Here is a 26,214-nt window from a genome sequence, read left to right as displayed (position 1 = left end):
CAGCGCTGATTGATGGCTTGTGTCAGAGACTTAGAAAAGGCTGACAAAATTAATGACCTCTCAGAGTCCTGAGAAAAGTTTAAGGATGGCCTTTCGTCGCTGAGAGCCTGTCCTCCCCCATGTTTAGCTGTGTTTCTTTCTATTTGGGGTGTCCGAAATCAAGTCATGACAAAATGTTGAGAAGACTGGCTTTGTGTCCCCGGGTAGAAAATCAACCTACACACCAATATGCTTCACAAATACATTTCTGTTCAAGAACTTGTGTGTTTTTATTGATTTATTTTTACTAAAGAGGAAGGGAGTAAAAGAATCAACCGGAATATCTAGAAGAAAGTTACTGAGCAACATTTGTTTTCAAGAGAAATACCGGTAGTCCGAGTCTTGCTATTTGTACTCGTTTTTCTTGACATTTTTTTCAGGGATAAATGAGACTCCATGGGGAATTGCAATAGTTTTCTTCAGTCCAATGCATGCATTCACTCATCACTTCACTCTTAACCTTCCTTCAACCCTTCTCAACCTCTCTCGCACCCCAGGAGTTGTATTAATAATATTACTGGCAGGGGGGGAACAAACCAGCGTCTACGGGCTGCCTTGCTACTGCAATTTAGAGCTTTAATGGGAGCTGGTGAATAAATGCGTGTCAAGGGGAATCCCACAGGTTAGTCCACAGGGGTGAGGGCAGCAACCCTAAATGCAATAACCACCCACTACTCACTTTATTGGCCTCCTCCGATTAGGCTTTTATTAAATCTCAAGCACATGCAGTTGTTCCTGCTCGATGGAAGTAACTTATAAGTCTGAGTCAAAGTGCGAGCTCTCAAAGATAATGTGCCAAGGCATGATTAAAAGACAATTAGTAAGACTATAATTTCCAATGAAAGATTTTGTAATTTTTTGGGAATGACAGCACCTTGAATTAACTGCTGGAGCACCTTTTCAGTGATCAATGACAAATTAAACTTATTATTATGAAAGTCAAAGAGAATGTGAAAGGAATAGATACTCTTCATATTTGGTGCCAAAGATTTTATTCCTGAGACGACAGTGAAAGTGTTGAGAAACATTTTACAATATGCACTTAGCTTGTAGAGATGGGCCTGACTGGCAAGAAGGATTTTTGGTGATTAAACTAAATGACAGAATTGAAAGAAGTTGTAAGCAGTTCCAAAAACTTGAATTCAAAAACTGACTGAAAGAAGAAAACACAAATTTGAGCTAAGGTAACCTTAATGTCTTTTGGAGAGGGGAGGGGGGGGTATATTGGGTAAATTTAATCTTCTGATGATATCATGATTCCAAAAGTAAACAGACACAATATTCCTTTAAATAAATAACTTTTAAAAATAGTTTCTTTTCTGTGTTCAAGCCTTTGTAAATTTACAGTTTTGCAAAAAAAAAAGTATAATTAGGCCACAATTTACTGTAGTGTAAATTGTGGAAATAAAATAATTTACAGATGATTAGAGTAATATTATTAAAACCAAAATCATTGATGCAATTTCATTGTTTATGTTTCAAGAGCCATCCCTAACACTGATGAAAATCGGACAAACTTTGGTATAGAAAACAATCATTTCACACAATTAAAGCTTGGCAATCCTGGATTTTGTGAATACCCCAAACTGGTGAGAATGTATTGTTCTTAAGGACTAGTGGGCTGATGCAGTTGACGTTTCTTTTTAGATAGTCTGATCCACTCTTGAAAATATATCACCTCCAACGACCGGGCTGCACGGACTGAAGGTGGGTCGTGCTCATTGCTGTAGCGCAGGTCCAAGTGATGGGCTCCGTCAGGAATCGTTATAGAAAGCAAGGAATCTGTGATGTTGTAAGACACTCCGCCAGCCGACCACGGGTCGAGTCCGCCATTACTGACGCACAACAACAGATAGGACAGTTTGCATGTAAAATACATGATTAGATACTCCTTCTAGTACGGTGTTCAAAGCAAAAAACAGTCGTAGCATATATTTTGTAAACTGTCACTGTCTTCTAATGTCTTCCATATCTCTATGCAAAGGCATTTTAAATACAGAATGGAAATGTATAAATTAGGCAAGTGAGTGTATATTTGAAAAGCACCTCTGAAAATCGAATTACATTTTTAATAGTTAATATAACATTAACATTTATTCGACTGGGTATGACATACGTCAGTGTCTGTGACGGAGTGATATTTAATTATTTTGCATATTTTTTTTACATACATCTGTCAATCTCCTGCAATTGCCCCAGTGGGTGCTGCTCATTACCCTTCAATTACACACCGAGCGTACCTAAAAGTGCCGTCTCAATCTGCCTGAAAAATCTGCACTTGAATTGTTCCCATTACAAACGCAGAGAACTCGGGGAACCCTCCACAGCGATTCATAAGCAATATTTACCTGAAGATTATGTTGCTGTGGGAGGCAATGTCCTTCCCTCCGTAGGCTGTGCCGGCCCAGTCAGCTCGTGGCCTGACGCCAAACATGGCGTTGCACTCATCAGAAAAGGCCTGGAAGTTCCACTCCTCAAATTCAAACATGTCATGGATGCCATCTGTGCACATGGGCATCACCATCTCTGTGCAGGCCTGGATAAGGGATTGAACGTGCATTTATTGTGGCAGCTAACAGACCCATCTGTTTAATTCAACCTCACAAGACTGGATCAATGCGCGCCGCGTCAGAGCACCTGGTAATACCAGCCCAGGAAGCCCAGGCTGCCGGTTGCTGTCTGAGATGTGTTGAGACAGGAGGAGCTCCCGGTGTAGTTGTAGTAGACCTTCACCGCTTGAGAGACGCCATGGAGCAACTGGTCGTCAGACACAGCGGAATCGAAAGCAAGGTAGTTGCACACCACCTTGACAATGGAGCACAGAAACATGTGACAAGAAAGAAGTCATTCACAGCATTAAGCAGAAAACGCACAAAAAAAATAGGCTTTCTTTACATTTCTGCTGTTTGCGAGACTGAAGATTGTTTTCTCGTGGCCCATAAAGTGTTCTTAAACATAAAGCGGCAGTGCTTGATTTGCATTTGATGTTCCCTGGAATGAACTTGAATTTACTGCACTAATCTTGACACAAGTGTGTGTGTGTGTGTGTGTGTGTGGGAGGGGGTCCAACATTTACTGAAAGCAAATGATCCAAATTCAACGTTTTGCTCCCCTTCGTGTCCATTTAGTCGGACCGTGTGCGATTTCTTAGCGTCGACGGTGCAAATGGTAAATATTTGCGTTTTCGCTTTTGTTCAATTTTGCAGCGTGTTGTTATGGTTGCAGCGCCGGAGTTGGCTGCCGCTGTTGTTCTACGCTCTTTGTGAGACAGAGAAACGGGGCTTTCTTGTTCAGGAGTTGGAGGGGCACTGCACTAGTGTGAAGTCTGTTACTAAGGCTTTTGTCTGCAGGCCGGGGAGGAGTCGGTGGCCGATGGATGAGGAGGGCCACAGACATGTCTAACTAAAGATTTATACCATGAACAAAAATACGCTGCAATTGCTCCAAAGCATCTTCTCCTTACTTTTCAGATAGGATTAGGCTTATGTATTCATCTCTGCCAGCGGATTCCCCTCCTCTAAACCTTCAATACCCCGTTCTCACACTCGCTCAGATAATCACATTAGCTTTGTCATTAAAAAAGCTTCTCTTTGCACCCACTGCCTAAACCGCTTAAACCCGCCCATAGGGGTCGCATACATTAAAAGCAAGAAGCCAAAAAAAACACACACAATTACAATATAGTACATGTTTAGCCTTACTTGGTGCTACGGGATGTGATCGGTGTTTACATGATGAAGAAATAATCAAAAAATGTACCACACTCGTAGAAGTACAATAATGAGATGGCAGTATGGGACACTCGGAGGGGCGTTGAGGCACCTAACAAAGAGTTGGGGGGGGGGGGTCAATAGCAGGGCTTGGTTTATGCACGTGATATCCCAGGGTGACGACGAGAATACACTCCATCCCAGTCAATCAGCCTTCGCTAAACAGCCGCTGCCTGTCACGAACACTTTCACATGAAAGCAACGTGTGCTTTGTAACGTCAAAAACAGGAAGGAGACTTTTAAAAGCGCTATTTGAATTGGCCGCAGCAAATGATTGCAGTTTTAGAAAGCAATGCAACTTTATTTCCACATCGAGGGTCTGGAGAAGCATTCACCCCAGTCACATTCAAATGAGAGTTTGTTGTAATTCCCTCATGAGTTCCTCTGATAAAAAAAAAAAAAAAAAGGCCTGCACATCCTGAGGGGGGAGAGATCTGAAGAGTGTTCAAATGAGTGCAGCACTCATAAAGAACAGAAGCTTCCTTGTTGCTGCTCCTCAAAAGAATATGTAAAAATTGAAACGACAGAAGATCCTTATGAACAGTAATAACAGTAACTGTTGTAAACAACAGGCTGGAAGACAACAACAAACACTTGCAGCACAATCTGCTGAGTCACACATTCAACTCCATCAGGAACAGGCTACCAGGCCAAATCAGGTGCAACAAATTTGAATGTTGCATTTCTGAATCTTCTGCAATAATCACTTCACGTTTAACTAGAACTTGCTCTTTTTGCCGTCCTCGCCAAAGAGCAGCAACAGTCTAATTATTGTTCTAATCCTTTATGTCTATTTGCATTAATACGGATTTTTCAGATGCAATATTTGGCTTGTGGCTGAATGTACCTGGATCGGCCATGGAGGAAGAGGCTGAAGGAAATTGGCTTCATAGGGGTAGTCCACCATGGCCAGATTCACCCACGTCTCCTGGAGCCAGTTCTTAAAACTGACAATGTTGTTTTTGTTCTTAAGAGGGGAGCACAAGCTGAATTCATCCGACAGCCACTGAAGACCGGAGGCTTAAATGACAACAACAAAAAGAGTATGTTTGTCACTTCTTTCACATGTGAAGTGTACAGTCTGTGTTGTGTTAAAGTGCATATCTAATTTTGCTCATGAATAATATTATTATTCATGGCAAAAAAAAAATTCATCAGAATAATTCACTGAAAACTTCTGACAGACAAAATATCCACCCATCATGACTGGGAGACTTACTGGTGGAAGATACATTTTTAATGGCCTTCCACGACCTTCTGATGTTTGAATCACAGTTGTACCCACTTCTGGCAAAGTCCCGCGTTACTACTTTATAGAATTCTCCACATGGAACTAAACCAGGGAACTGCCAAATTGGTGCAGAGGATGCCAGAGCGCTGAAACACACAAAGACGCAAACAGTATATTCACGCTGCATCAACATTTAGTATGTACCCTGTGGAAACATCAGGATTACAGGCACCAGAGAACTAAACGCATGGTTGATTCAAACTTATACATTTCACATTTCTGATCTCAAGACTCTGAAGGTGCCACAAACTACAGACGCATCTTACCCGACAACTACATGAGGATATTTCATCCTGAGCCAGGCAGCGAGCATTCCTCCGTAGGATCCTCCGACAGCAATCACAGGGCTGTGCTGAGCTCCGGGTAAAGTTGTCTTCAAGTTTTGAATCAGCACTGCAAAATCTGCCAGGGCCTGCTCTGAGGTCAGGTAGTTCAGGTGTTTGCTGTCCTGAAAGGAAACAACAAGTACTCTTGTAAAATTAAGAAATTCAGAAGGAAAAGTATTGACTTGCCGTGAGAATGAAATTAGTGTGGAAAAACATGTTAGATACTGAATACCATTCTCTTCCTTAAACTATCCCAAATGTGTCCAGCAATGTTCAAAGCAAGAGAAATCGCGTTTTGTTCAACGAGCAAGCGTGAACCAATCTAGATCCTTGCTATTGTCAGTGTTGGTCAATTAAAGATTACTCCCATCATTCCACGCTAATTTTGTTCTATGCTTTGGGTTGATTTAAAGTAGATAACGCCAATGCCAGAAAGCAACAGGCTGCGCATTTCAACTCTCGAGTCAGATTTTAATCAAACAGTCCATCTTCACATACACTGTAAGACTCTTGTCCAAATGGCAAGGAATCTCCATAGTAACGATGCTCTGCAAAAACCAGCATGGCGTCCATCTTCTCTGCATTTTCCCACATGAAGCCCTGCAGAGAAAAGGAGAAGCGTTGAACTAGACTGAGGATCATGGGAAGTGCAACGGCAATGAACCCGACGGGATATTTACAGTATTGTTGCAGAACCAGGTGATGTCGCCCTCATTGCCAGTGTAGAACAAAATCAGGCCTCCAGGCTGCTGCCAGTGTTTGTCAGCTACAAGGTATCTCTGTCTGAAAGTGCCATTCTCTGTGAATCCAAAATGATCAATCTGCAGCAAGTAAAAGATGGAGGGAGGGGGGGGGGGGGTTATTTATGCAACTAATGTGGCAATTATGTCCTCTATATGTAGCATAAGGACGATGGAGTGGAGTCTGCATAGGCTCTCTGCGATGTGCCGTTGATGGTGGAAACGTCTCATGATGGATTCTGATTCTGATTAATGAAGCGAGGGAATTTTTGTATTAAGAATGATGCCGTCCGTTTAAGGGATCCTCCTCATTAGATGAGGCTCTAGCTCTTTAGCTATACTTCCCTGTGGTCTTTATTTCACAAAAGCTGGAGCGAATCGCAAGTTAGCAGAGAAAAACAACCTCAGGATCCAAACAGCCCGAACACTTCATACAAAATGTTGTTGCTCAGTACCCCCCCCCCCCTCCTCCCCCTCCTCTCTCTCTCTCTTCTCCCTCTCTCTCTCTCTTCTCTGTCTCTTCTCCCTTTAGCGGATACAAAAGAAGCAGCAATTTTATGACCCACTGACAGCAAAAAGATTCTGGGGCCTCAATGCGTTCATTCAAGCCTTGGCTCCTTTGCGCTTTGGCAGTGCTTTTAAGTGCGAGGGGACCAAGAGGCACTTTAAAGGAAGAGTCCGGTTCAGCGGCAACGTCAGTCTCAGTGGCGTCGGCCATCTGAAGCGAAGAGTCAGGCTTGTCGGGGGAAATAAAACATCTTGTTCCCTTCCTGATCTACAAAAGCTTGAATAACTTACCAGATGTTATTTGTCATTTCTTAAAACTAGAGATGGAATAAAACTCTCCAGTTGTTACACCCCAAACATTTGTTTAATGCATGTGAACTAAAGGACAATATATAATATCGAACAGATAAATTGCTCTGGCAGAAGGCATCCCTGGGAGTATTTCTCACACTCACACACACACACACACACACACACACACAAACCAAGCCCGACATGAGCTCACTGTCGTGACTAATCCACACCCTTATATGTAGCGCCACCGTGTGGTAAGCGCAGGTAGCCCGTGAGCAGATTTCGGGGTTAAAATTCACGCCACACTTTGCACAGCTACTGAACAAGTATTCAAACTGTTCTGCAAGGAAACATAGTGTTTTAGGGTCCAGCAAATGGATCCACAGGTGAAACAACCAGTGCTCCAGCTCCAGTAAACTCCAGCAGCTCATCTGGAGGACGCTAAAAGACACTTCCATTCATTGTCCGGCGGCAAAACACAGCCACAAGGATTTCCGTTGGACCCCTGCTGGATCTCTCAGCGCTCCTCTGTACAACAGCGCATCTGTTGTACTTGTTGACAAAGTAGGATAAATATTGATCCCCCACACACACCCAAAGAAAACACACCAGAGAGGACAATGAACATCAGAAGGAAGGAAATGCTCCTCATCGTCTTGTCAGCCTGGCTGATTAGGCAGGATGCCGTGGGTCTTCAGGTGTGAGCGCCCTGACTCCGATAATAATGGGTTCAGCACAGGACAGCCTGTAAATAGCATCCTGCAAATAACAGGACAAATAGCATTGTCCAATGCAAAAACATTTTTATTACATTTAGTTGTAATTAATACAAGGAAACACAAACCCAGCACAGTTGAATTTAAAATTATCAAATGTTTGGCAATTTTTGCTTAAGTGAACAAAACTGTCCACGAATGATCAAAAACAGACGCAATGATTTACAAAAATAAAGTGTGGTATTCATTTTAACCGGACTGTCTATACTATACAGTCTATACTATAATCAGATCTTGGACAGTATTTGTAAAATCCTGAACATTTATCAGGGAAAAGATTTTAAATGTTTAATTGAGTTTGACGTTTGGGGCCAAGATTTTCCATAAAATATGAGCCGATTCGAAAATTATTAAATGTTTCCTCTCCCTCTGTAAAACCCTGAAAAGCCTTTGAATTTAAAAAAAAACATGAGCACATGAGGCTAGCAACAAGTTTGATTCAAAACAAAATATAATTCGTCACATGTTACAATTAGCTTTCACAAATGTTTGCCTCAGAAGAGAAGCACCCTGGGCATTGCATGATTCAGGATTTCATGTCACAAGATATGAAGCTGCTTGCATTCCCCCACATTCACTCAGCAAGCCGTCTGTAAATGGAAAAAGAGCAATCTCTGCAAATCTCTTTAAAAGGCCAGAGATAAAGCATTTCACATTCACTCGGCCCTGGAGGCCTTTTTGGGCCGGGAGCCAGGAGAGACAGTTGTAGTTCTTTAGGCAGGAGCAGAAGCATTTGTCATGGTTTTCTCTTCACTACAGGAAGAAAGAGGGGAAACACCCATTGTCTGCAGGCACACAAAAAATAAGGACTTCTACAGATTTATGAAGTGTGATGTTTAGATGGAGTTTGTGGTCTGAAAATGAGTAAATAGCTGTTTATTTTCATAAATAATCGCTTCATTCTTTTAAACGTCAAATTGTTATCTGCTCATACTTACTAAAAAAGGTTTTTTACGTCAAGCATGGAGGTTAACTTTATTTATTTCTACACCAACATTGAAACTTGTCGAGTACAAATCAAAGAATTCAAAAGTGAAGAGAAGGAACGAAGTGAAAGAGGAAGTAATATAAAAAAATAAAAATAAAAAACAACAGACATTTCATTCATTTAAAAGTGTATAGATGCGTTTAAACTCACCTTCTGATCAAAATAAAACGTGTTATAGCTGATGGGGATCTCGCCGCGGTCAGGTGACCCGCCGAGTCTGCTGAAAAGTTGCTGTTTCAGGGCGATCACGTGTAAACAGCCCAGAAACAGGCACAGCGCGCAGGCTGCTGCAGCCCTGTCCAGAAGCTCCATCCTGGCTGCTGCCAGGGTTCAGGGTTCAGGGTTCGGGGTTCGGGCTTGCTGCCGCCGTCAACCTCAAACCGCACGATCCCGGGGACGGACGCGCTATCTCTCTCTGCGAGCGCCGGTTCAACCAGTCCCGTAAATTAAGAGACAGGAAGTGAGAATCAGGGTCAGCAGGTCCAGAGCGCCGCTGAGAGGCCCAGTTCAGCAGCAGCTCGACGGGAAACTCGGCTTCAACCACTTTAATTACACTTCGCTGTTTATGCAGGCGGTCAGTAGATAAGTCCCACTTGGAAACTTTTTTCGCAAGGGTCGATGGAAGTTTGAGTTTTACATATGTGCACGCTGACGTTACAATAGCGACGAACTATTGAACCTGTCAAAGCAGAAAAGCGCGTTCTATCTGCAGGCTCATGCGCTCATTGCAGCAATGTCTTGTTCTGAAGAGCGTTTTATTATGTTCCCAATGTAAATAAAGTTAAACCGGAAGTGTATACCGGAAGCGGTACTGTGCCACGGTCGACTCCGGCGAGGCGCTTGCATTCAAATTTTAATTCAGTTTAATTTGGATCATCGCTCTGCGCCTGTCTGTTTTGGGAGCTTTATTTATTATTATCTTTATTTTATTATTTGTTTACCTATGAACAGGAAGTGGAGCATGTCATGACCAATAGGGGGCAGAAAACACCTGTGATTCTGGTCATGGGTAAGGCAAGGTAAGGAGCGACAGAGGATTTAAAAAAAAAAAAAAAACATGATCCATTGTTCGTCACTTTATTGTGTGATTGTTGGGTGGAAAGGATATTAACCCGTGATTTTTGCAGTCACAATGTACACCGTAAAATGTAATATATATATATTTTAATTAGGTTTTAATTTCCTGCTTCCTATTTATACTTGTTTATCCCATATACTTTTTATATTTCCTTAAACATTTGGCATACTCTGGACTGGAGTGTACCTTCGTCTATACTATACATGAAATATTTTATTGTATTTATTTATTTTGCCTTGAGGTATTGTTTTGTTTTGACCTCCAGTAGCCGGTGAACTGCAAGACTGGACAGCAGGCGTGGCGTCAAATCAACCAAGATGACAAAGAACTGTTTCCGGAGTGACGGTCAAAATAAAATGTTTAGAAAAGGCAGATTATTTGCGAGCTGTGCGAGGTTGTACTATCATATGCGTTAAATTATGAATAGTCTACGGTACATACACTCGATCCCTAATATAATGGCGTGATTTACCAATTCTCCTGATTTCTGTTTTTGTATGCATCTCATTCTTAATAGAATTTTTTTATTTTTTTATTGAACATAAATGTGAAACAAAGGCAACTTGAAAAGATGCGTGTAAATTCAAGATTCAGATAATGCATTGTCCTCTGCATTGTTTTTAAATATGGGGGAAAAACATTGGTTGCTTTTCTTTGTGGAATTTTGTTTGACATTCTAACATTGTAGAATGAGATACACACAAAAATAGAAAGAAAGAAAAATCAAGGGGTGTCTGATTATTTTTTATAGCACTCGGCTAAAAACCCCAAAGCATCATGTGGCCTAATTCTGTACATTTTTCACAAATAAACAACCACCGTCTCCTGCATGTGAGAACCATGTGTCCTTCCAAAGACCCTTGAACTGGGTGCAGTGATCATCTCTGAATGTGACAAATACAAGACATTTAGTCAGATTATTTAATGTTATACAGAGTATTTTTAAGGATTGTTTTGTGCACATAAAGAAGCATATTATCCCAATAGCGTTTTTCTTTGTATTTCTCATACTGTGTTGACAAAAAAAATTAACATTAACAATAATCAACTGCCATTAAATCTAAGGTAAAAAGCAAAATAAAAGGCTGGTCAGTACAAAAGGATTACTGAAAATGAAGTGGCAAAATGTACTACAAGTCTGTACAACAACAACAAAAACACAATTTTACATTAACAATAAGTGTGCAGAATATGGCATTGTGCAATACAGTACATTACAGTTATGGCAAATATATGAAAGTTAAATGCTACAAATTATGACGAAACATGCTAGATAATAAAAACAAAATTTTTACAATAAAAGCATATGAAGTTTAAGAGGTCATATATGAAACTGCATGAACACGCCCCTTCAAACAAATAAGTGATACAGTTTCATGGTTAGGCAGCAAAAACAAAGGCAGGAAATTTCACGTCAGTTGAAAAAACAAGCAAGTAAAAATAAATTAAGTGATTAGACTGTTTAGAATTTCTACTGACAACACGAGGCCTTCCAAACCTCAGCATACTACATAAACCAACTAAATCCAACTACTCCAAGTAACCTAAAAAAACTAAATAATAATTGTAGTCACAGAATAATGTTTAAACCTACGCTTGTGTTTCAGTTTGTTGTCTGGCATAAAACAAATTTCAGCAGCAAGTAAGAATCTTCCAATGAGAACAAATGTTTCACAGTATGTAGAGATAGGTGCAAATAACCGCTCAGAAATCAGACGGTGAAAGTGGATACAACTGTAAGCAGTTCTCAGAGCAGTGCACTTGGATCGAGGTGAAGAATTTAGCGACGGATTTTGGGGTAAGCCTGCCACTTGATCAGACACATTGTAAACACATTGTTACGATCATGAGTCTCGTCGTCAGTTGTTTACACTCTGTAACAAAACACTTGTAGAACGCGATACTTGTGTAATACTGCTGGTGAAGGCTGATCTTGAATGAGAGACTCATAAAGCCCAAACAGAGAAAATCTGCCCTTTCAATACAAAGAAGGACAAATTGAGCCCCGACTCAAGATTCCCCAGCCGCTCTTTATATCCTGTTGCATTAAATGGCAGAATCCTAACATGTTACTTCCTGGAAGGTCAAACTGAAGTCGACTAACTTCCTTGTACGGCTGAAAAAGGCGTGACTAGAAATGAATAGAAGTGGCGGCGTTGTGCCATCTTAGAGGGACGGAGGAATTAGTGCTCAGCCTTCTCCAGTCCACGGTTACCGAGCGACCACGGCCTGAGCGCTCACTAATTGATGCTGCAGCAGCTCAAATAACTGATGGCTTTCCCCTCACCGGGCATCGGAGCAGCGTCATTGTTATCCAGCTTGTTCTGCTTGGCCCCTCGAATGAGCTGACGGGCCAGGTCGAGGAAAAGTTTCTCAACGTTGTCAGACTCTTTGGCGGACGTCTCCAGATACAGCATGCTCTGAGCCTCGGCGAAGTCCTCGGCCCGCTGTCTGAGAACCTCTCTCTTCTCAGCCAGATCAATTTTATTACCTGTGAGAGACAAATACGGTATTCATCTGTAAGAACGGCGGCTTCTTACATCACAATCTGAACCGTGCTGCACGTGTGGGTGTGCGTGATGGATGGAAGCAAAGACAGTGTGGGAGGGCCCCCCCCCCCTAAAAAAAGAATCTTTCTCTGAGACATGAGTAAGATTTCAGAGAATTCAAACTAACACAGCAAAAATGGAATTGTTCTTTAGAAATCTATCCAGAGTCGGCCTCTGACTTCATCTTGGTGACTCGTGCTCATATTTAAATGTGCTTCGCAAAGCAAAACCTGCTCCAGCGAAATATGATGCATACCGATATTTAAGACTCCCTCATGAGTCTGATGATAATAGAAGCCCCAAAGCCACAAAGTCGAGCTTCTTACCGACTAATATAGTCACCACTTCGTTGTTGGCATACTGCTCAATCTCCCTCAGCCACTCTGGAAGGCACCTGAAGGAGTCCTCACAGGAAATGTCATAAGTAAGTATGAGGGCATTGGCACTACGGTAATAGCTCTGAGTAATGGAGCGAAATCTCTCCTGTCCAGCTGTGTCCCATATCTGCAGCTGGAAAACACGATGGTTCGAAATGAGTACCGTTCTATTCAAGCGACTACACAAATTATTGATTTTGTGTACAGTGAAAATGTATCCGCGTGTACCTTGACCTTCTGCCCGTTGATTTCAACTGTTTTAATCATGAAATCTACTCCAATAGTTGCCCCTTGTCCAGGTGGGAAAAGGCCCTAAAGTAAAAACAGACATGTAAATCAGTTTAAAAAGCTATTATAATAATAATAATAACAATTTCCAGAGTGATGTGCTCGGACTCTTACAAACCTGAGTGAAGCGCCGGACAAGACACGTCTTCCCAACTCCTGCATTTCCTATGAGAACTATTTTGAACAGGTAGTCATAATCTTCCATACTCATGCTAAACTGTAAAATAGAGGAGATAAGAGACAGGTGATTTAGGTGCATGAAACGATATCGCTTTGATCTGCAGTGATGTCATTTGTCTCCGGTACATGATGATGAGAATTTGGACATAATTATGTCTTCAAGGCAGGAAAAAGTGCAGCGGAAACAGATTGTAAGCATTAACATTTGTTCGTTTGTTTTATACCACTTAAAAATATTCTGAGACAATTTAATGTATTTTTATCCAATTACGCGATTAATCAAATGACTTAAATAGATTACCTCGCTGGCTGCAGCCCTCCTGCAGACACCGACGGAATCCTGCTTTGGCTGTTGTTCGGTGATTATTGTGATATTGATTTTTACCATATTGAACTTTATCTGCAATGTTCTACAAACACTGACAATTTTAACATAAAGAGCAACAATGTTTATTGACATTTTGTTTTATATTTCACTTTTAAAGGCCTTGCGTCACTCTGGGCAACAAGCAAAGATCCGAACACTGTCGGGGTGAATAATGTGCAGAATTAGGAACGCAGTTGTTGCTAACAGCCCACCAGTAGGAAGCCGAACGGGGACAGCGGCGGTACCGTTACATGATCCATCCTCGATCGGGTTTATACGCCTAATCACGGAGCACCTATAAAGGGTGTATTACAACTGGCGCATACAGTGCGAAGCTAGCAACGCGAGCAGCTAGCAGCTAGCGGCCGACTCTAGCCATTTTGGCACAGATGGAGGAGAGACAAATCAAAATCCGCCCTGCGCATCGTCCCTGTAAATATTTAAGACTTACCAAAACGCACGGGGGGGGGGGGGGGGTCTCCCCGGATTTACGCCCGCATCGGTCACCTCATCAAACGGGCTAATGCGCTGCTGGGCAGGGCGTAATCGCTCCTCACGCTGAGTATCCCCAGCAGCCTGAAGGAGGAGGAACGACCGCACTGGATGACGTCACCAGCGGCCCAGCAGGATCACTCAGCAGGCCGCTGCTTGTGCCCCTCCCCCCCCCCCGTTTATTAGCCAGGAGTAATTTAGCAATGCGATGACGAAAAAGGATCATAATCGATCAGCCGAATTGTTATAGACGTGTTATAACATTAAGCTGAGCAGTGAAATGACCAATATTTGTGTAAATGCTCTTTAATTAATCGTATGCGGCACAAAGAACACACTATGTACCGTATATAATTAATGTATGTGTTAACGCCGCTGTCATTAAGTTACAATTTATTTTCTACACTTTATACTTTGTGTTATTATATTCTGATAATGTGTGGTATACTGTAGGTCTTTTGGTTTTCATTTCCCGAAACAGATATATTTAAACGTGAAATGAGTGGTTGTTTGACTTGTTGTTGTTGTTGTTGTTCTCATTCAAAACAAGAAAAATCTAAATTAAATCTACTTCCTAAATTCCACTCCTCTGTTTTAGTCTTTGACAAGGAAAACGATTTGTATTTTAAGTTTAGCTTTGTATTTTTAAAAGAAAAAAAATGGCCACTCGTTTCCCTATAACAGTTTCAGAAAAAAAATAGATTTACTATTTTACTACCATATTTTAACAAACTAGTAACTTTCTCGGAGAACATCGGTTGCTGGGGGAGGGGGGAAGGAAATAAGCGGAACTGATGTGACGTGCCACAGTTGCCCATCGGACGTTTTATCCGGTTCCACGAAATGCCCTTGACTTCCTACCAGCTCCGGTACTGTCGAACCGACCGAAGGTTTTCGTTAGGATTTGTTCGCTGAGGGGGGATTTTCTTGCCATGGGGCTGATTCCTGACGAGGGAAAGGCTCTCCCTCCCCCCAGGATCGTCAACAAGAACTCGCTGTGGCTTTCCTTCGTCGGTTGGTGCTCCGCGATGCTTCATAATGGCATCAACCAAAGGCCGCTGCTGAAAGCAGGTTAGCATGTTCGCTGCTGGATTCCAAACTAGCTGTACACGAATGTGTGCGCTTTTCTCTCGGTGTGAATTAATAACAAAGGGCGATTTTAAAGTTAATAAGCTCGCGTTGTTTTAAGAGGGGCGTGCGTTTGTACAGCGAACCTTCAACTGTTTGATTTTCCAATTGCAGGTGTTCATCGGCAGGTCTTCGCGGCAACCATTGGATGGTTCATTGGTTACCACGCTTCAAAATATGAAAATTACAAGTATGCCAAAAATGATCGAGAGATGTACGAGTACGTCAGACTCCACCCCAAGGAATTTTCAGAAAAAGGTAATCGAATTGAAATGCAGACTACAACAGCAGTATTTATTTTTGAACTGCCATTTTAGTCTAGACTGGAACTGCACAGATAATAAAACTTGAAGAAGGGGTGAGTTGGCCACATTTGTGTATGATTAATATAATTAAATTGGTTAAGAGTGATGGTTTGTATCATGAATATTTGTTGCATAGTTGTCATACAGATTTTCATTCCTCTGGTACCGTTGTTAAAAGAAAGAACTGCACTGACCTGCTATTATTATGTTTAATAAAAGCATCTATTTATATTTAAAAGTACCGGTAGATGCTTTTATTAAACATAATAATAGTATCACTGTAAGAAGCCTCATACTGAAATTATTATTTTTTGATGTATTATTTATGTCTCCACACACATTTATAACATGGTGGCCCTTGTTCGTGTTTGTTATGAAGTAATCCTGTATGTCTTATCTCACCAGAAAAAAAGACTTTTGCAGAAATCGTCGAGCCTTTCCACCCTGTACGCTAAATCTCTCTGGCTGGTGATGATGGAAGAGGAAGAAAGATGGAAAACATTTGCTGACTACCATCTGTCTGAGCTTTCCATGTGTGAAATATATCTGTCATTTGTGTAAAATACAGTCCTGTAAATAATAAAATATCAAAAGCCAACATTTTCTGAAATGTTCCTGAAGTTAATTTATAGTATTAAGAATCATAATACATAAAGTTTAACATCTGGACTGCCTGGATCGCCGCTTTGTTGTTTGAAGATGATCACATCATGTTTTTGCAATAAATACATGTAGACGATGAAAACGAAATGAGGTCAAATGAAAAAAACACCCTGAATTAGATTGAATATGTACCCAACATAGTGAACGGTTACTTTCATGTTCCTTGTGGTCCGATTTTCCAGTGCGGGTTGGACTCCGTCAGGGCTGCCCTTTGTCACCGATTCTGTTTATAACCTTTATGGACAGAGTTTCTAGGTGCAGCCAGGGCGTTGAGGGGATTCGGTTTGGTGACCTCAGGATTGGATCGCTGCTTTTTGCAGACGACGTGATCCTGTTGGCTTCATCAGGCCGCGCCCTCCAGCTCTCACTGGATCGGTTTGCAGCCGCATGTGAAGCGGCCGGGATGAGAATCAGCACCTCTAAATCCGAGGCCATGGTTCTCAGCCGGAGAAGGGTGGAGTGGGGGGGAGATCCTGCCCCAAGTGGAGGAGTTTAAGTACCTCGGGGTCTTGTTCACGAGTGAGGGAAGGATGGAGCGGGAGATCGACAGACGGATCGGTGCAGCGTCTGCAGTGATGCGGACTCTGCACAGATCCGTCATGGTGAAGAGAGAGCTGAGCCGAAAGGCAAAGCTCTCCATTTACCGGTCGATCTTCGTTCCTACCCTCACCTATGGTCACGAGCTTTGGGTAGTGACCCAAAGGACGAGATCGCGGGTACAAGCGGCTGAAATGAGCTTCCTCCGTAGGGTGGCTGGGCTCCCCCTTAGAGATAGGGTGAGAAGCTTAGTCATCCGGGAGGAGCTCGGAGTAGAGCCGCTGCTCCTCCGCGTTGAGAGGGGCCAGATGAGGTGGCTCGGACACCTATTTAGGATACCTCCTGAATGCCTCCCGGGTGAGGTGTTCAGGGCACGTCCCACCGGGAGGAGACCACGGGGAAGACTCGGGACACGCTGGAGAGACTATGTCTCTCGGCTGGCCTGGGAACGCCTCGGGATCCCCCCGGAAGAGCTAGAGGAAGTGGCCGGGGAGAGGGAAGTCTGGGCTTCCCTGCTTAGGCTGCTGCCCCCGCGACCCGGCCCCGGATAAGCGGAAGAAGATGGATGGATGGATGGATGGATTGTATCATTGTTACATTTCATATCGGCATAAAAAGTCAACAAGACTAATGTATTTGGCACTAGAACCACTCGCCAAGGTGTTCAGTCTCCTCATCCTCCTCGTCGTCCTCGTCTGTCTCCTCTGTGTCTGATTCGATCCACTGTTCATCCAGAGTCCCAGACCATCTCCAGGGCCTCCTGGCTGAGGGGGGCTCCATCGGGGGCTCCTCACTCTGTGCTTGGCCTCTATTTCTAAGCAGCACCATTATCTGTCACAATGAGCAGCACCTCGTCTTCTTCTAATGTCTCATTAATGCAGCGAGCCATCTCCCCCCTGTGAAAGTTTGTGCGAGGAGAACTGAAACTGTTTGAGTACGTTCTTTATTGAGTCGTACTCCCGTGCGTGGCTTTAGTGATGTTCCATCATTTTTCTTTACATTCAGCCATTTTCTTTAATAGATGCAGCTTCTGTTGATTTCATGTTGATTTTATGAGCAATGAAACAAAACAGTACCAATCTCAGTGTTTTGACTATACCAAATACCAAAATACTGTAATTGTAGCATAAATGGCATCAGAAGTGACCATGGTGCTTCGCTCAATGTTTACGTTTCATAAGAAATTCAGCGTTTGGCAGGTTTCTTCCAAAACTACACATAAAAATCTAAATGTGAAATGACTGTTCCTTTATGAATTGAAAATATTAAGTTATTGTAATTTTTAATTCTTGGTAAGTACCCCACTCTGAATTTTACATTGAGCCTGATAGTTCTGCTGACAAAGAGTCCGATGCAATATTTCCAGCTCAAGTCCAAGTCAAATTCCGGTGTTTTATCCACCTTGCTTTGTGCCATCGACTGGAAACAGCTGGGCCTCCACTCAGTGGAACTGTGAACATATCACCTCTAACGAGGAGTAGGAACCGTGAAAGCACAAGCTTTCCTCAGGTAGCAGGTGGAGATGGGGCTGCTTGGTCTGTACACTGCAGTTTAAGACAAGACTTTGCTCTTCATCCGTCATGCACTGAGACGCTTTCTTTTTCACTGCTGCATCCTGAAAATCCACCCAAAATGATCTTGATGCTTCACAAAATGTGAGGGTTTGTTGCCCGTTTAGTTTATAGCTTTCTTCTTTTGACCTCTGACAATGATCTCAAGGACGTGGGTCAGATCCATCATCTTGGTGAGCATATCCATAATGTCAGGGTGATCCCTGGCTCCACTGATAAACTCCTCCAGGGTCAATTCACCTGAGGACACAAGTAGCATGATTAAAATGACCTCAACATTTTTATAATATTAGAGTCTGTCATAAGGGGGATTATTTGAATTACTTTACAATAAATAGTACATGAGAAGATTTCACAGCTGCTACAATGCTGAATGAGTCTTAAAATGTATGTCATTTGTAAATTAGGGCTGGTCATGATCTATGTTTATTAAACTAAACTAAACCAAAAACACTGCTGTGCACTAATGAATCATTGTTTCATTACATGATTGGAGCTTACCTTCTCCATGGACATCGATCTTCTCATATATAAGCGTCACAATCTCTTCTGGAGGGATGTCGTAACTCCTGGTGATGTCTTGTATGGCCTGATCAAGAAGTAAAATAGCATCTTAGTATGGCACTTTCTCCTTTGGCCGCAGAACACAAGAACTTAACCATCTTACTAAGTAATATGTTCAGTGTATATTCTTCTACACCTGACACTGAACTTAAAAAGGGGTTTCTACTTCCACAACTATGACATCCATGAACCTGAACACTTAAGAATGAATTGTCTGTGTGGTCATGGAGCGTAGGTGTCGGTGAATTAGGTCACAGCTCATAGACAGTTAAACCCTTTATTCATCTTAGTAGAAACACTAATCGCTGAGATTCAATTTAATTCAAAATACTTCATTTATCTCTGAGGGAAAATTGTAGAAATTCACAAAACTGTGAACTTATAAAATGTTGACAGAATATATATATATATTTTACCTTAAATATAGTCTCCAGTTCTTCTTTGTCAATCTTCCCATTTCCATCTTGATCAAAGAGCTTGAAGTACCACTTCAATTTCTGGTTAATTTCTCCTTTCAGTAATAAACTTATTGCTGCAATGTACTCGACAAAGTCAATATAACCATCCTACAAAGGGACATGTGAAAAATACATTTAGCATGTGGACTGCAATGTACAGACAGTACAATTATGTGCTTCATCATTCCATGCAACACTACAGCAGATATTTACAGACAGTAAAATACATGCACTAACAATGTACAATGAATGACCTTTCGTCTTTGTGGTTGTGAACGATTGCAGAGTTCATATTTTAACATGTTAAACTTCTTACCCCATCCATGTCAAAAGTGAAGAAGACCTGGTCCACATAACTGCTAGCCTCCTCCGTCATGCCGTTCATTTCAAGCATAGTCTTGAGCTCAAATAGTGTTATGAGCCCTGATGGAGACTCCCTCATGAATTTCGTGTACCAGTGGTGCATGTCCTCCTCCAGGATATCATCCAGGCTGGAGCAGTGGGTGCCCATTATTCCCCAAGGAATATTTGGTCCAGGATTTTGCAGTCAGTGGTGAAGACAAGACAAGAGAGGGAAGGATGTGACAGAGCACTGGTAGCAATGAAGTCTGGAAACCTTATGCAACACCCTTAATCTTTAAGTCTTGCAATATCCAAAAGGAGGGAGGGATAACCTTTTAATGGGATAACAGCATAAGTTTGCCAAGAACCACTGGGCATTGCATGTTCTCTGACTGCAGAGAGAGAGGGGGGGGGGGGGAGAGAGAGCGCTTTGCTTGCTGAATCTCTTTAGCAAGCAAAGAGATTTCTGTTTTCACATTTTTTTCACATTTTTTTTTACCCCCAGTGAGGTAATTCTATTATTTAGATTATGTTCGGCGTACGCTTAGAATTAAATGGTCTAAATATGCCCGTGGGTGTGTGCACTCATTCACATATGTTAATGACAAAATATATGTTATCACACAAACACAGGATTTCACAGGAAATTAATTAACATGAATAGATGGGGATATTTATTACACACAAAATGCACCTGAAGCCCTGATTGAATTGTTATGAAACTGATTCTAATTTATGACACAGCAATGGATTGTGTTACTCTCTTAAATAAACAGAACAACATTTCTTTTATCTTGTCCTTTTTATTTGGATCTTCTGTCACCATGTATGAAACTAAAACCTGGATCTAACAACTTGGTTAGTGGAATTTCAGAAGATCAGGCATTTAATGTTACAACTTAGGAGTTTGAGTCAATAAAGATCCATTATTAACTTGCATGCACCCTAGGATGGATTAATGAGTGCTTAACCAGTGGCACAGTGTCCATGTCCCATCACTGACCTCTGAGTATTATGGGTGCAATGAAAGGCTTGAGAGAGATTGCAGCTTAACCCAATAAGTCTATCCATCAAAGTTCTTATTATAGCAAATCTGGCTTCAGTTGATTGAAACTTGACATTTACTAGTACAGACAGCATCTAGCCCAAAAATGTAAACATTAAATAGGTGCATGCTACTCCACGCCATGGGAAGAAGAAAATATTTCACTGCAGCCTGAAGATTAAGGGAAGTGTTTATTTTAACAGAGCAGACATAGACTCCTGCCAAAAGTGAAGAGCAGCTTAAGCCACTTAGAACCACGTCTGTCTGAACAGAAGCACGCAGGTCTTATTCTCGCTCATCTCGACACAAGGAGCTGCGATTGTCGGCAAACTTAATGCTGAACTGAAATGATTTATATTGTTTTCATTGGATTGTGTGTTGTAACTGAAACAAACGCTTTCAGTTTCAGCAGTGGCAAATACATCTGACCATCCACTTCTTTGTAGATGAGACAATCAGCCAATTTGTCCGCCTTGCGAGTCGCGGGTGTCGGTCTATTTGTTCTCATCATAACAGAATAACTGATAGAAACCCCAGGCAACATGTTAATTATTCTTCTTTGGCGCAGCTGGTTGCAAAACGACTGATTAGTACCCATATGGTGGAGGAAAATAGCTGTTTGGCATCAGCATTAATCATAAACCTTGTTAGAGGATAGGCTGACAAACACTGAATATAAAAGCAGGGATAATAAATGCAATACTTGTTGATATAAGGCAAGAATGACAACAAAGCAAACATGGGACATGCTCTCCCTCTACTGTTCAAATACAGCAGGCTGATGAGGGGAAAGCCTCGTCAAAGAAAACATCAGTAACACAGCTCATCATTTTCCTAGAATGTTTTGTCACTTTGCAGAAAAACGCAAATCAAGTCTGATTACAGAATAAAATGGGAAAGTAAAGCAAATAGAAACTCTTCCCTTTATTTCATTAGAAACACTTCAAAGGTTTTGCACAAATGATTATGTCTGATAGTCAAGGAATTCACATAATTAGTACATACTAAATACTCACGACACAGTAATACACCATGCTTATTGTGGGTTAGGTGTTCATTTCATCCAGTCCAACACTGCTGATTAACTTTCAGAAAGGCCTTCCTGGCGGCACCCAGATGTCCTCCTGCCACAATGGGTTTGTGTGACTGGCCTTACGCTTCCTGTGGTTAAAAACGCACCATGCAAAACACGTCCTTAGACTCGTGTTTTGAGGATCACACAGAAGTCATGTGCGACAAACATCCCATAAGGCAGGAGGCTGCAGAGCGGCTTGCTGTCTGGCAGTCTGCTGATGAACACTCGTTATTCGGGTCTTAAAAACATGTTTAGGGAAACTGGATCGATGAACATGGGCCCGGACTCATCTGTGTCCTGGTCATACAAGAACTGTCTGAACACGTTGTACACCATTTCTCTGCTCAGAGTAAAGTTCCTCAGCTCCTCCTGCTGGTCTCGGGGAATGAGGAATGTCAGCTGGTAGTCGACGACGACCGAACCATTTCTGTGAGGAGAATAGAAAGAGTCCTTCAGCATAATTCTTCCTTTGAAACTTTCATTCATTCACCTCCTGAACCGCTTTGTCCGTTACCGGCTCGTGCTGATGATGATGATGAATATATTTATTAGATAGAATGTTAGAGTACAAGTACAGTCACACAGTAGCATGTATTACAGTACAAATAACGTCAAACATCCTGTCTAAGAGGAGCATTTCAAAAAAGCCCTTGCGGGCTTGTTTCCGTTGAAAGTCCTTCGTACATAATGGAGCTGGAGCCTATCCCAGCAGGCAAAGGGCGAGAGGCGGAGTTACACCCTGGACAAGCCGCCAGTTCACCTATTTGCATGTTTTTGGTGGTGGGAGGAAGCCGGAGAATCAACAGTTCCATGTGGCAGAGGACAGAATGTCGATCAGAACCACTGGGTGCGACGTGTGATTACCTGAAAGCATAGATTTCAGCCTTGGAGAAGTATCGTCCCAGAGCAGGGGAGGACCCGTAGAGGTCGGCGAGCTGGGTGGGGCAGGTTCAGACATGCAAAAGCAAACAATGACTAAAATGTTTCAGAAGACATGAAGCCACTTTCACTTTAAAGGGAGGTCTACCCTGCTGCCACATTCCTGATGCAACCAGCCGCAGAGGGTTTCGGCATGAACAGGTTTCTGTTTTGTAACGCTGGTGTCACCGTCATAGCTAATGTGCATTGCAAAAACTACCAGTCTGACAATCAGTGTGGCCTGTAACAGAATGTGATAATTTCCTAACATTTTTTAACACTTTAAAAACAGTACATTGCATAATTTATTAACTTTATTAATTATTTTTCCTGTACTATAATTTGATGCACCAACGCTCTTCAAACAAGTCAGGACAGACACGCCAACTGGATGCGCCGCATAAAGGATAAGATTCTACGGGCTCAGGAACACTTTGAAACCTTCACCAGTAAATCCAGTTCATCTGCAAAGTGAACTCTGCTTCATTTACATTTCATTAAGATAAGGGTAGCTCTATATTATTATTATGTACATTCTTTTAAGATAAAAGTATTATAGCAGATGTCAGTCTTTGTGGATCTCAGCCAATCAGATCATTTGGCTGTATTTATTAAGTGTTACACAAGAAACAAAACTCAATAAATTAAGTTAAGGATGACTTTGACTGAATTTCATGAGCAAACGTTAGCCGTAGTTCGACAAACCTCTTCTTGGCAGATATCCGCGAGCGCTTTACTCTGATTGGAGGAAAGGACAAAAAGTTCCTCTGTGAAGACCACATTGGGCATTTGGAAGGTCCCATCGAACAACAGAGGAATTTTAAACAAGGAAGGGTCAAAATTCTCATCCGTGTCCTCGTGGATCGCTGTTCAAGGTGAAAAAGGGTCAAAAAAAATATCATTACATGGGATGTCATGAGCTTTGTACCGTCTCAACCTTCTCTAATGCGCTACATTGAGAGTTGAAAATGTTCCATCACAAGCACTGCATGAAAAAAGGACAAGCGAGCGTACTCACTCACTCTGTACATGCACGACGAATACACACGTAGCCTTACCGGCGCACACGAGCAGCGTAATCATAATGAGAGTGAAGATGAGAAGAAAGATGAAGACGATGACCATCCAGAGCCGGACTTTCCAGAAGACAACGTCGTTCAGCTCTCGCTTTATCCTGCACACAGGCCCCGTCTTAAAAAAAACAGGATGAAGATGTTTCTACGGTTACCAGTCGTTCAATCTGGGGCGGATATGAGGAACGAATGTAAAGTGTTCACACCTCAGGAGGCGTGAACGCGTTCCCAATACTCCTGTGGTTATCTGCCGAGTGACTGACGGCCGCCTTCTCGCCATCATGATCAGAAAGAAAAGACTCAAGTAATGCGATTTTAAGTCATTTTTAGGAAATGTGAGAAACACAACCTTAACGGACGCTCACCTGCACACGCAGCAATACATCTGTCTCTGCCGCAGCAGGGGTCTCGCAGGCCTCGCAGGCCACGCCGGCGCCGTTACCTGCCGTTACCTAAACCAGACAGACGCATCCCTGAGTTCTCCAAAGTGACCTTATTTAAACCAGTACTCAGACTTGTTCCATCTACATTAGGGCATAAAGGGGGGGGGCTTTTCCAACATATCTTGTTCTGCAGCGTAACCACGACAGGAAACCATTTCTTGTTCAACCCGAACCAACAAACAAACAACAAACACAACCACTAATTACACTTCCTCGGTGGATGAGGCTTTATTTTCAAGATGTTTTTCAATCCTACGTTTGAAAAGTGAAATATTTGTGACATAAAAAAAAAAAAGACAAAGTTAAATGTAGAATAGTTTGATGACATTTCACTAAATAAAAGGTTCCAAATGCTTCGTGGGAACAGAAACTGCTGAGCCGAGATAAGAGTACGCTTTAGCTTTATTATTATTATTATTATTATCCATCTATTTTCTTGTGGATGAGACGCTCCTTATGATTATAAGTTATAACTTTTGTTAAATTACAATGAATGTTATTATTACTACCACCTGGTCACCTCATGATTAAACAAATGGCCTCACCTGGTCTTTATGTGCTGATCCGTTGTTCTTGTTCGGGGAGATGCCCTCCAGCTCCAGCTCCATGCTGGTTCCGTCCCTCCTCCCAGCGGCCACTGGGACCCGAACAGTTAGCAGGTCCAACCCGGAAGCCTCTCTGATCACAAACCTCCAGAATGGAGCGACGCTCCGCCGCGGGGAAATAACCGCAACGCAGGTCCTCGGTTCGAACGTGTCGGTCCAAACGTTCCGCCTGACGGGACGCGGGAGGCGGTTCTGGTTTCGGTCGTACTAGTACAGGTTCCGTCCCTCAGGGTCATCCGGACGGTTCCCGCAGGTGCGCGCCGCGCCACGCCACGCCACGCTGGGGCGTCTTAGGAAGGCGTGGCCAAGAGAAGGGCCTCGGAGGAGGGAATCGACGTGACGTCACACGACGTCCTCGTTGAATCGTAACAGAGCCGAGGCGAGCCGTGAACTTTGACCCGTCCTCAGTGGGACAAACAGTGACGTCATGTGCTCCAGGTAGATCCCGCAGGTGTAATCCGTTCTTCAGACGATGGATTGTCCCGAGCTCCGCGTTTTGTGCTTCGGGCCCTGATGTAGTGAACTTTACTCCAGCTGTCACCTGCTGTTTCAGACAGGACACTTTTACCGACCCAATTTTTGCATCCATATAAAAATGTTCAAAGGTGTATTAAAAATGTTTGTTTTTGTTTTTTTAAACTAGAATTACTAGATCGTGTTATTAATACCCAGAGGAGCAACTACACTCTGGATTAGAAAAATCATACTATATGTATAGGCATGCAAGAGTAATTTCATTTTAATTAATACAATAAAAATAATTCACCTATAATGTTGGAGAAGAGAATATATATGCCCTGCTTTTGATTTGCATGCACACACACGCACTTTCAAATATTTTATGTACCGTAACTCTGTGTATTAATGACGCATCAAGGTGTAAGTCTTCCAGTCACAGTTTGCAGATGCAAATCTGCGGTGGGTGGAAATCCACAGCCGAGCCTTAAAACCTTTGACTGTGTCCCAGCGTCACACTTTGATCGTGCATACCTGCAATTAAATGACGTACTATGCAGGGCGTACCTGCTCTCTGCCCACAGTCAGCTGGTTTCGGCTCCAGAGTAAAACCCATGACCGGGATCCAGATAAATAGTTGAAGATTTATTAAAGGGAAGAAATAAATTAATGATTATTTTACAACAAACACAGTCTTCCCCCCGTAGGCATGTAAAAATATATTTACAATTGTCAATACACAAGTAAAACACATCAGCTTTTTGAAAGTCATTCTGTTATATTTAACTTTATTCTTTTATACTTTTAGGAACAGCAAGCTGAATAAGCAACATAAAAAAAAAAAAAAAAAAAACACCAAAATACGCTCGAGCAATTAATGAGCAAAAATGTATGATAAAATTATCCGTCAGGTTTTTGACAAAAATCTAAAATGCGCCCGTCTGTAGTTTTTGTATGGGCTAATTAAAA

The 26,214-nt window shown here is 42.2% G+C and overlaps 5 protein-coding genes across 5 annotated transcripts; 1 reads left to right on the top strand and 4 right to left on the bottom strand.

Moving 5' to 3' along the window:
• Window positions 1-1,534: 1,534 nt before the first annotated feature.
• Window positions 1,535-9,043, bottom strand: prcp (prolylcarboxypeptidase (angiotensinase C)). The gene is made up of 9 exons (XM_068745467.1): window positions 8,882-9,043; window positions 6,107-6,247; window positions 5,925-6,026; window positions 5,367-5,548; window positions 5,029-5,186; window positions 4,657-4,829; window positions 2,677-2,844; window positions 2,388-2,575; window positions 1,535-1,874 (listed from the first exon to the last, which is right to left on the bottom strand). The coding sequence occupies exons 1-9, from the start codon at window positions 9,041-9,043 to the stop codon at window positions 1,646-1,648; spliced, it is 1,503 nt and encodes a 500-aa protein (XP_068601568.1). The 3' UTR covers window positions 1,535-1,645.
• Window positions 9,044-12,049: 3,006 nt separating this feature from the next.
• Window positions 12,050-13,237, bottom strand: rab30 (RAB30, member RAS oncogene family). The gene is made up of 4 exons (XM_068745473.1): window positions 13,142-13,237; window positions 12,964-13,047; window positions 12,685-12,868; window positions 12,050-12,300 (listed from the first exon to the last, which is right to left on the bottom strand). The coding sequence occupies exons 1-4, from the start codon at window positions 13,232-13,234 to the stop codon at window positions 12,050-12,052; spliced, it is 612 nt and encodes a 203-aa protein (XP_068601574.1). The 5' UTR covers window positions 13,235-13,237.
• A 1,651-nt stretch (window positions 13,238-14,888) lies between these two features.
• ndufc2 (NADH:ubiquinone oxidoreductase subunit C2) lies at window positions 14,889-16,093 on the top strand. Its single transcript, XM_068745472.1, has 3 exons — window positions 14,889-15,133; window positions 15,305-15,448; window positions 15,901-16,093. The coding sequence occupies exons 1-3, from the start codon at window positions 14,995-14,997 to the stop codon at window positions 15,948-15,950; spliced, it is 333 nt and encodes a 110-aa protein (XP_068601573.1). The 5' UTR covers window positions 14,889-14,994; the 3' UTR covers window positions 15,951-16,093.
• Window positions 16,094-18,369: 2,276 nt separating this feature from the next.
• guca1c (guanylate cyclase activator 1C) lies at window positions 18,370-19,799 on the bottom strand. Its single transcript, XM_068745471.1, has 4 exons — window positions 19,605-19,799; window positions 19,247-19,396; window positions 18,768-18,855; window positions 18,370-18,506 (listed from the first exon to the last, which is right to left on the bottom strand). The coding sequence occupies exons 1-4, from the start codon at window positions 19,797-19,799 to the stop codon at window positions 18,370-18,372; spliced, it is 570 nt and encodes a 189-aa protein (XP_068601572.1).
• Window positions 19,800-20,462: 663 nt separating this feature from the next.
• LOC137901438 (TPA-induced transmembrane protein) lies at window positions 20,463-25,015 on the bottom strand. The gene is made up of 7 exons (XM_068745468.1): window positions 24,730-25,015; window positions 24,107-24,193; window positions 23,948-24,010; window positions 23,691-23,859; window positions 23,374-23,534; window positions 22,615-22,685; window positions 20,463-22,177 (listed from the first exon to the last, which is right to left on the bottom strand). The coding sequence occupies exons 1-7, from the start codon at window positions 24,790-24,792 to the stop codon at window positions 21,979-21,981; spliced, it is 813 nt and encodes a 270-aa protein (XP_068601569.1). The 5' UTR covers window positions 24,793-25,015; the 3' UTR covers window positions 20,463-21,978.
• Between the last annotated feature and the right edge of the window lie 1,199 nt (window positions 25,016-26,214).

This window comes from Brachionichthys hirsutus, chromosome 11 (genome assembly GCF_040956055.1).
Source record: "Brachionichthys hirsutus isolate HB-005 chromosome 11, CSIRO-AGI_Bhir_v1, whole genome shotgun sequence".
NCBI lineage: Eukaryota > Metazoa > Chordata > Actinopteri > Lophiiformes > Brachionichthyidae > Brachionichthys > Brachionichthys hirsutus.
This window is presented reverse-complemented; position numbering and strand designations above follow the sequence as displayed.